This window comes from Borostomias antarcticus (assembly GCF_949987555.1).
Source record: "Borostomias antarcticus genome assembly, chromosome: 19".
In the NCBI taxonomy this organism is placed as follows: domain Eukaryota; kingdom Metazoa; phylum Chordata; class Actinopteri; order Stomiiformes; family Stomiidae; genus Borostomias; species Borostomias antarcticus.
Window position 1 is genome coordinate 4,641,414 of NC_140252.1, and position 10,712 is coordinate 4,652,125.

General features: G+C 40.3%; 1 protein-coding gene across 2 annotated transcripts; it reads left to right on the forward strand.

Annotated features, from left to right (window-relative positions):
- Nucleotides 1-137: 137 nt before the first annotated feature.
- On the forward strand, nt 138-10,617 carry tgds (TDP-glucose 4,6-dehydratase). Of its 2 annotated transcripts, none has more exons than XM_084453285.1 (12): nt 138-383; nt 1,088-1,154; nt 1,929-1,997; nt 3,369-3,459; nt 3,590-3,732; nt 3,936-4,034; nt 4,121-4,180; nt 4,259-4,302; nt 4,434-4,599; nt 5,670-5,725; nt 8,831-8,928; nt 9,033-10,617. In XM_084453285.1, exons 1-12 carry the CDS (start codon nt 337-339, stop codon nt 9,110-9,112), a joined length of 1,020 nt encoding a protein of 339 aa, XP_084309411.1. In that variant the 5' UTR covers nt 138-336; the 3' UTR covers nt 9,113-10,617. The 2 variants fall into 2 exon arrangements, with proteins under 2 accessions (XP_084309411.1, XP_084309412.1); XM_084453286.1 differs by having other exon boundaries at nt 3,590-3,675.
- Nucleotides 10,618-10,712: the final 95 nt, after the last annotated feature.

A 10,712-nucleotide genomic window follows, 5' to 3' on the forward strand; every position in this document is an offset into this window, starting at 1 on the left:
CTCAGTAGTACGTCACACGTAAAAGCCAATCAGAGAGCAGGCGGGGTCATAAAAACTCTCCCCAACGCAGTTTAATACGTGTCAACGCTGCCGTAAAGCAGCATTCGACTGTCGCAAGCTCCATGTTGTAAGTTATTTGTTGTGCAGGAAGAAGCTCAATCTCTCTGTAGTCAGGAGGGATGACAGAATCTGTCTGGTGCATGACAGTTGACCAAAGTGATGGTTTTCCTTCTCCGAGCCTGTGAATGGTGTGGGTCTTGAATGCACTGCTCCGGTTATGACTCGGTCGTGGTTTAGGTGGTTTTGACGACAACACCAGTGAGTTCAGGTGGTGAGATGGACTTCAGCACAACTGTCCTGGTCACCGGCGGATCAGGCTTCATGTAAGTGTATATTTTCATATTAGTGAAAGGGACAGGTAGGGACAGGTAGCCTAGAACCGTCGGACTTCAATTTACAGAATCCTAAATCCTAGATATTAGTAGAAAATAAGGTCTTCATCAGTTGTTGCTACACCAATTTATTTTTTACCCTATTTAAACCAGAGAAAAATCACATTGAGATTTACATCTCTTTTTAAAGTCGCACAGAAATGAAAAAAGTATTCTGTCCCATTTTGGTTCACATAATTGGTCATAGTGTTCACCTATTCAACGATGTATGCCAAAAATTACAAAATTCTACTTTTGTTGTATATCAAAGTATATAATTTCTTACTAAAACGGTAGGTCACGTGCAATTACGACAACAGGTACCTTAGATTTTAGGCCAATATTCTCACGACATCCACCCGTCAATCAACGCTATCCTTCTATCGAATCTGTCTAAGGTTCTTAAAACCCGTCCACTTGTCAATGTTCCAATCAAATTCCTATAAACATATGTCCCACCCTCATAGCTTGTTTGCGTCGGAAATAAGTCAAACTACGGAAGTTATCTCAAACGTCAGTTTCTGTGCGACTTTAAGTGAGCCCTGGCCAAGAAAGGAGCAACAAGCAACACAACGCACCAACAGATAAGATGTATAAAATAACTTAAAAGAACACGCTTCCTAATCGTTGATGTATTTGTGTTTGTTTCCATGCAGTGGGTCCCATTTCGTCTGCTCCCTAGTCAACAGACATCCAGACTGGCGAATTATCAACCTGGACAATGTAAGACACAAAATATATACACTACAAATACATTTGATGTGTGGACTATCACAGGTTAAGTCACAGTTCTATAAGGTGTAAGCTTTATTGCATAGACTACTTTAATCAGAAATGTTGCTGTAGGCGTCAGTGCAGGTTAGCTGTGAGTGAAACTGGTCTGTTCCAGCTGGACTACTGTGTGAATGAAACTGTGGTCTGTTCCAGCTGGACTACTGTGTGAGTGAAACTGTGGTCTGTTCCAGCTGGACTACTGTGTGAGTGAAACTGTGGTCTGTTCCAGCTGGACTACTGTGTGAGTGAAACTGTGGTCTGTTCCAGCTGGACTACTGTGTGAGTGAAACTGTGGTCTGTTCCAGCTGGACTACTGTGTGAGTGAAACTGTGGTCTGTTCCAGCTGGACTACTGTGTGAGTGAAACTGTGGTCTGTTCCAGCTGGACTACTGTGTGAGTGAAACTGTGGTCTGTTCCAGCTGGACTACTGTGTGAGTGAAACTGTGGTCTGTTCCAGCTGGACTACTGTGTGAGTGAAACTGTGGTCTGTTCCAGCTGGACTACTGTGTGAGTGAAACTGTGGTCTGTTCCAGCTGGACTACTGTGTGAGTGAAACTGTGGTCTGTTCCAGCTGGACTACTGTGTGAGTGAAACTGTGGTCTGTTCCAGCTGGACTACTGTGTGAGTGAAACTGTGGTCTGTTCCAGCTGGACTACTGTGTGAGTGAAACTGTGGTCTGTTCCAGCTGGACTACTGTGTGAGTGAAACTGTGGTCTGTTCCAGCTGGACTACTGTGTGAGTCCCAGGAGCCTGGAATATGTTGAAGACAGGGGCAACTACACCCTCATCATGGTGAGAATCATGGGCGATTTTATAGGGGGGGCAAGTGCCCCCCCTGATTGGCCAGCCCAACTCTGCTCAAATTCTAAAAATACATAATTGTGGTTTGTACCAGTTTGTGTTAGGTCATCATTCATTTTAAAAGTGTATTTATTACTTAAACTAGGCTACCTTAATAAAAAAAAATCATAATCCACCAATGGCACAACTCGTCCGTCGACCTCAACTATTTCCGGTTTGATCTGTTACCGCAAAAAAAAGAGATCTGACTGTACTGCTCAGTGCTCAACAAGCTACAACTAGCCAACCTGCTCACAATGGTGAAAAGAGCTTTAAAAACAATTGACCACTTCATAAAAAAATAAAATAAAACTGGCAATGCTAATGAAGAAGCTACCACTCGAAATGACACCGCAGCAAGTGCAATCGAATGCAGAAGTGCTCCAGAGGCTATCGAAGCTAGCACTAGCAACTTCACCACATGGATGTATTAATAGAACGGAGAGGAAGCTAGCACCAGCAGGCAGTTGCAGTTTGATGTTGTGATGTTGGGTATAGCCTAGTGCTCGGTCATAATGCCACATGCTTGTGGTGTCTAGATGAAGTTTGAAATGTTGTGCATATTGAATTGTCATACGGATTTCTTATTAGCATACTGTTCACAACTGGCATTCTTTGTAAATAGATGGGATGGGATGGCAGAACTGTTTTTTTTTTTTCTCACATCAAAATGTTGCCCCCCCTACTCTCAGAGGGTAAAATCGCCTATGGTGAGAATACTGCATACTGTATGTCAGGCCATTTACTGATCATGTCCAGAACGCTGTAGTGGAGTCATATAATATGAATACATGAATTTACAGTTCTGAGTTCGATGACCTGCCAACGCACATGACTACCTGTCATAAACACCTCTAGCAGCTACGCAACCGAGAAGCCAGTGATTCGATGGCACGGGTGCACAACATTTGTACTGAGGAGTGAGTTTAACCAATTCAGCTTGGGTACACTCACCCCCCTGAACTCACTCCACACACCACAGCAACCCCAGCTGGTTGAGCTGAGCTCAACTGGGTTTCCAGGTCATGGCACCACTGTCACAGTTTTTGACTGCGTCGCTCCTTAGTATTGCTTCCACCCTGACTTGTTCATGCTGGGTTTGAGGACCACTTTACATAAACAACACCGCTTTAACCTGTAAACAAACTTCTCCACCATGGCGTCAAACGCTGCTTTCAGACGATGGCACGTTTGGGCGGAATGTATACTGAGGAGTGAGTTTAACCAAGTCAGCTCGGTTACATGAAGATTAGAAATAAAGTTGTGTGTGCGCGTGTGTACTTTTAAATGAGCAGATCACAACACATACTTTCCTGTTAACAGGGGGACATATGCAACCCACGCTTGGTGAACCACATCTTCACCACAGAAAACATTGACATCGTCTTTCACCTGGCGGCCAAAACACATGTTGGTGAGAAGAGTCACAGCTACCTTTGTTCTCACGGCACCAAAACTACAGCCAATAACCAGCTCTTCACCTCGTCTGTCCAACAATGGATATTATTCATTTGCACTGATATTCCTTCTGTTCCCTCTGTCAGAGACATCCTTCACCTCCCCCTCCAGCTTCCAGAGGGTGAACGTGGAGGGAACACGACTTCTTCTGAAAGCAGCGTTTGATGCCAAGGTGGAGAAGTTTGTTTACATAAGCACAGACGAGGTTTATGGAGACAGCCTGGACACGGTTGGTTCATACAGAGCTCTACTCACTACAGATATACACAGAATACATTAGTCATTTAGCAGACGTTTTTATCCAAAGTGACTTACAATAGTTGTAGTAGTAATTTAAAATTAATACTCTTGTCATTACACTTCCTTAAAATGGTTAAATCTGTATAAATACTGTCATCTGCTAGTGTTAACAGTTTTGATCTTTCCCACCAGACATTTGAGGAAGCAAGTCCCAGGAGACCGTCCAACCCATACTCTATCACCAAAGCAGCTGCAGAATGTCTGGTGCTCTCTTACTGGGAGAGGTACAAGGTACTAACACAGCAGCTGCACACTACATATCCCATACTGCATTTGACTGATGCATAATGTATTCATCCCTTCCTCCTTTTCACCAGTTTCCAGTTATTATAACGAGGAGTAATAACGTCTATGGGCCCAGACAGTTCACTGAGAAGGTAAACCAACCACTTTTTTCTAGTCTATACATTCCTGTTTTTGTTTTTGTTTTTGCTAAAAGGTGTACGTTTTTTCAGGTCATCCCAAGATTTGTTTGCCTTCTTCAAAACGACCAGAAATGGTAACGTCTGACTTCCTCTAGGTTTCTCCCAGAAGGGTATGAAACTGGAACATTGATTTGAGCATTAAAAAAAACACGGCTATTTTTCCACTGTGTTGACATGGTCTATCCCGCTCTCCTGTCGGTCGTAGCACCATCCAGGGAACAGGGCCCCAGTCTCGACACTTCCTGTATGTGGACGATGCTGTCGAGGCGCTCCTCACCGTCCTGGAGAGGGGGGTTGTGGGACAAATCTACAACATCGGTTCCGACTTTGAGATTCCCATCATTCAACTTGCCAGAGAGCTGACTAAGATGGTGAGTTGAATGTGTTTTTAAGCGATGAATCCGTTCTATACGTGACGTGTGTCCTTCCGTCCACCCATCTGTCTGTGTGTTCATAGAATGAGATGTAGACACAGACAGAGATTTAGATTTGCACACCACCCACCTGGGTGTGATTTTTTTTTTTGAGGAGAGGGAAAATAATCCTATCAGTTGTGTGTGTCTGTGTTGGTCTGTATTTGTAGGTTTGTGTGTGTTTGTTTGTGTTTGTCTGTGTGTGTCTGTGTTTGTCTGTGTTTGTCTGTGTGTGTCTGTGCTTGTAGGTTTGTGTGTGTTTGTTTGTGTTTGTCCGTGTTTGTGCTTTGTTTGTATGTATGTGTTTGTGTTTGTTTGTGTGTGTCTGTGTTTGTCTGCGTGTCTGTGTTTGTCTTTGTGTGTGTCTGTGTTTGTATGCGTGTTTGTCTGTGTTTGTGTCTGTGTTTGTCTGTGTGTGTCTGTGCTTGTATGTGTTTGTAGGTTTGTGTGTGTTTGTTTGTGTTTGTCCGTGTTTGTGCTTTGTTTGTATGTTTGTGTTTGTGTTTGTCTGTGTTTGTGTGTGTCTGTGTTTGTCTGCGTGTCTGTGTTTGTCTTTTTGTGTGTCTGTGTTTGTATGCGTGTGTTTGTCTGTGTTTGTCTTTGTGTTTGTATGTGTGTGTGTTTGTCTTTGTCTGTATTTGTACCTGTGTTTGTCTGTGTGTCTGTTTGTTTGTGTGTCTGCGTTTGTCTGTTTGTGTGTCTGCTTGTATGTGTTTGTGTGTTTGTCCGTGTTTGTCTGTGTTTGTGCTTTGTTTGTCTGTTTGTATGTGTTTGTCTGTGTTTGTGCTTGTCTGTGTTTGTGCTTTGTTTGTCTGTTTGTATGTGTTTGTCTGTGTTTGTGCTTGTCTGTGTTTGTGCTTTGTTTGTCTGTTTGTATGTGTTTGTGTTTGTCTGTGTTTGTGTGTGTCTGTGTTTGTCTTTGTGTGTGTCTGTGTTTGTATGTGTGTGTGTTTGTCTTTGTCTGTGTGTGTTTGTGTGTCTGTGTGTGTCTTTGTCTGTGTGCTCACGTGTGTCTTTCTATCTTACAGGTCAGAAACGTGCCTGATGCAGATCTGGGTGACTGGTTGGAGTTTGTAGCTGAGCGGTAGGTGCAGTACAGTTCAGTCAGTCCTTATAACAGTATTACAGTTAGTCTTTAACAGTATTACAGTCAGTCTTTAACAGTATTACAGTCAGTATTTAACAGTATTACAGTCAGTCTTTAACAGTATTACAGTCAGTATTTAACAGTATTACAGTCAGTCTTTAACAGTATTACAGTCAGTATTTAACAGTATTACAGTCAGTCTTTATAACAGTATTACAGTCAGTCTTTAACAGTATTACAGTCAGTCTTTATAACAGTATTACAGTCAGTCCTTATAACAGTATTACAGTCAGTCTTTATAACAGTATTACAGTCAGTCTTTATAACAGTATTACAGTCAGTCTTTAACAGTATTACAGTCAGTCTTTATAACAGTATTACAGTCAGTCCTTATAACAGTATTACAGTCAGTCCTTATAACAGTATTACAGTCAGTCTTTATAACAGTATTACAGTCAGTCTTTATAACAGTATTACAGTCAGTCTTTATAACAGTATTACAGTCAGTCCTTATAACAGTATTACAGTCAGTCTTTATAACAGTATTACAGTCAGTCCTTATAACAGTATTACAGTCAGTCTTTATAACAGTATTACAGTCAGTCTTTATAACAGTATTAGTCAGTCTTTATAACAGTATTACAGTCAGTCTTTATAACAGTATTACAGTCAGTCTTTATAACAGTATTACAGTCAGTCTTTAACAGTATTACAGTCAGTCTTTAACAGTATTACAGTCAGTATTTAACAGTATTACAGTCAGTCTTTAACAGTATTACAGTCAGTATTTAACAGTATTACAGTCAGTCTTTAACAGTATTACAGTCAGTATTTAACAGTATTACAGTCAGTCTTTATAACAGTATTACAGTCAGTCTTTAACAGTATTACAGTCAGTCTTTATAACAGTATTACAGTCAGTCCTTATAACAGTATTACAGTCAGTCTTTATAACAGTATTACAGTCAGTCTTTATAACAGTATTACAGTCAGTCTTTAACAGTATTACAGTCAGTCTTTATAACAGTATTACAGTCAGTCCTTATAACAGTATTACAGTCAGTCCTTATAACAGTATTACAGTCAGTCTTTATAACAGTATTACAGTCAGTCTTTATAACAGTATTACAGTCAGTCTTTATAACAGTATTACAGTCAGTCCTTATAACAGTATTACAGTCAGTCTTTATAACAGTATTACAGTCAGTCTTTATAACAGTATTACAGTCAGTCCTTATAACAGTATTACAGTCAGTCTTTATAACAGTATTACAGTCAGTCCTTATAACAGTATTACAGTCAGTCTTTATAACAGTATTACAGTCAGTCTTTATAACAGTATTAGTCAGTCTTTATAACAGTATTACAGTCAGTCTTTATAACAGTATTACAGTCAGTCTTTATAACAGTATTACAGTCAGTCCTGTAACAATCCTATGACAGTGGGCTCCATGGCTGCTTAAAGGGGTATTCCTTAGCTTTTGACATTCTTATCTCTTACATTTTCCCAGTATTACATATCATGCCAAACCTTACCTTCGTCAGTGTTAGATACATTACCGGTTTCACCTGACCTTTTTGCCGTCCATAGGGTCCCATTCATTTTCAAAATTCACATTTATTTATTTATTTATTTATTTTTCCCAGGCATTTTCATTACTAAAATAAAATCCAACTGTTTTTTTTTAGCAGCAACCAGCAACTCTATAGGACGGTCGGTCACTTGGTCCACAAAACTGTCCACAAAAGCATTGTGGCACCAGAGCTGTTACTAGTCCACTAATTAGACAAGAGAGGAGAAGATTCAGCCAGATTGGAAATGCTTGTAGCCTTTTCGGCTCGTACGTGGTCGCAGCTATTGTGAATTTGCTCTTGTTTACACTATACCTGATGTAGTGCATTCCCGTCCATCAAAAACACATACTTTCTTTAATCCATCTTGTAACACTGGCTTCTTTACAGTCTGTACATCTTGTACATATTGTTGTGGGATTGTAACGGGGTAAAAGGTCTGTGGTGCTCATTGTTATTTAAGATTGTGAATAGTGCTGGGAAAAGTGAATATTGATAAACAGAATTATTACCCCTTGTAATTGGTTGAGGCCACGTTGTTACCTGCTAGTGCCATATAATAATATTATTATTATTATTATATTATTTATAGAGCACCTTTCATAATGCAGCCCAAAGTGCTTTATATCAATAAAACAGGTTGGTTGCGTGATACTATGTTTTATCTAGAGCTGGAAAAGATTAAGTATTCCATGCGAAGTTCAACAGATACATTTTTCAACCATTGGCAACCCCTGATCACTTATGTAAGGAATGTGGATTATCTGCCCCCGAAGTGAATAACTTGCTATGTCCCAGGATACACTGTTTCCCATTTAAATTGTTGTATCTCTTCTCTATTCCCCATTTTTTTTAACTTTTATTTATTTTCTCTTTACATTGATGCACCCCATTCACCACGACGACTACTACCATTACTGTCTATTCTGTCGTTCTCACTGTAACCCTGTAAAATAAACAGGACTAATTTAATGTAAAATATAGTAAAACATATAAAAGGTGAGCAGCTTGTCTCTGGAAAAGAGAGATGCAGTAGTGGCCTGCCTGCCTGCCATGCTTGTCACATGGAAATCCTCTGTGTGTCATTTTGTTATTGGGTCGACCTTACTGTGGACATTGTCCAGTAACATGTTTCTGAACGGACCAGCGATTTGAAAACTCCCTTCTATACCGACCAACTTAATTCCTCACAAGAAAATAAGAATTTGATATAAGCCATTTTAAATAACTTTTTGAGAAACAAATTAGGCCGAGTACTTTGCAGTAACGGATAAAGTGTGAGGACTTAATCAGATGTTCGAGGGGATTTAAGATGCACTTAGAAAATCAGTGGGACCCTGTGGACGGCAACGAAGTTAACGAGAAACCACTAATGTATGTAATGACACTAATGTATGTAATGACTTTCAACACTTTGACAAACATACATTTGTTAATTGAAATATAAGAAATAAGCCTGAACATCAAAAAGGATGGCGTGCCCCTATAACCTAAGGCACCGCGCAGTTACCTCTGACCTCTCACCCTTAGGCCCCAGGTTGACCTCCGGTACCCCATCAGCTCAGAGAAGCTGCGGAGGTTGGGCTGGAAGCCCGCTGTGTCCTGGACAGAGGGCATCAGGAGGACAGGTATGCTGCCTCGGGGCATGGAAGGGCTCATTGTTATACTGTATGCCTCCATATGCAGTTTCCCCGCCTCATTCTTCCTCCGTATTCCTCTTTTGTGTTCACAGTGAAATGGTACCAAGACAATCCAGACTTCTGGACAGAAGACCAACCAATCAGCTATGGGCTTTACACCAACGACCAATAAGCAGTTTCCTCTTCCTCAATTCCAATGGATGCAAACCTTCCCACAGTGTGCTCTAGGCCCTGCATGCCATGTCTCATTCCCTGGAGGTCACTTCTTCACTCCGGTACTTGTGTTTAAGTGGTGAAACAAACTGCCCCTTCGCTATCGTTCGCTGGTGCCATCACGTTGGACCAGGCTCTTTCTGAGCATCATTCTTTGTTCTACAGAAATAAATAAAAAAATAATTAAAAATGACTGTATGCTGATCAAACCAAATATATGTTGTTATTCTAATCACATTGGAATGTACTCCGACTCCGGTGAAATATGGTGTTCACATTGCACATTGAATGTGCCCCACCCTCCCCCCCTATACTTTCCTTCAGAAACTCATCTATCCTTGACTGCAGGACTTTCAAGGCTTCTTCCACTCTGTCGATACACTTCTCAAGTTTTGAGACCATTTCCACTACATTTTCAGTTCAGGATTTTTTCAGGTCCGTTGCTCAGAACTTGGAAGAAACAAGTGCTCAGTCCACCATCTTGGCACGCTCCGCATGTTGCCCCAACCCATAGCTGGCTTCAAGGATTCCTCCATATGTTGGGGCTTGATTGGTTTTGGCCATTGTGGGCAGGTGCTACGAGAGAAAATGTACATATTTGAGATGTTTTGCCCATTTAGTTAAGCAGCTGCTTATCAGAGATCTGCATACAAACAACTTTTGCTCATCTTTTGTATTATTAACTTCAGTGACTTAAAATTACAGTATGTAGCCTGTGTCTGAGGATAAATTCAGTGTATCGTCTTGACGCCTGCAGCTCGATTGAAGCAGTTAAGAGTACGCCCTGCAGAATTGCCCGTTAGGGTAGCCTGCTCCCTGGAGAATTGCCTGTTGCTCACCTGACTGAATCTCTGCCAGTTTATATTATTTAGATAATTAATTATATAATTACAATGTGTTATATAGATCTACAGTATATTATATAATTATAATGTATTATATAGAGCTATAGTCTATAATTATAATAGTGTATTATATAGATTTTAGCACAAGAAATTGCTCTAGCAGAAACAGTTTCCTTATTTAACATCAGTCTCTCTTGATTTATCATAGCAATATAGACATTTACATTCTTACAGATTGTAGATTTAAACTCCGAATAGGGCCTGGTGTGTGACTTGTATTTAGTATAAAGTGACATTTTCATGTAATTTTGTATAGGAATTTTCATTTTGTATTTAGAATAGAAATTGTAATTTTCATTACCAAGATTGAATGCATCTTATCATAAAGATTACTATACTGTAATATCCAAATGTCACTTTTCTTTAGATTTCACTCAAAATACTGTATACAAGCATTTCCTCCAGTCAGTGAAAATGTATCTTTAGAGCAGTGTCAGTGTCATCCTTTGTTCTAGGAGCAAGCATGGCTCAGCTCTCTTGTTGAGAGAGGTCAGGGAAGAATTTTTAGTTCTCCTGTATTGGCTCACATGAGTGAATTGTTTTTTGCTTTCCTCTGGAAAATCAGGGGTAGTAGAATCAGTATTTGTACACCCCCCACCTCCTCTCTGTAAAGCGCATTGTGTTGCCTTTGTGTATGAAATGCACTATATAAAG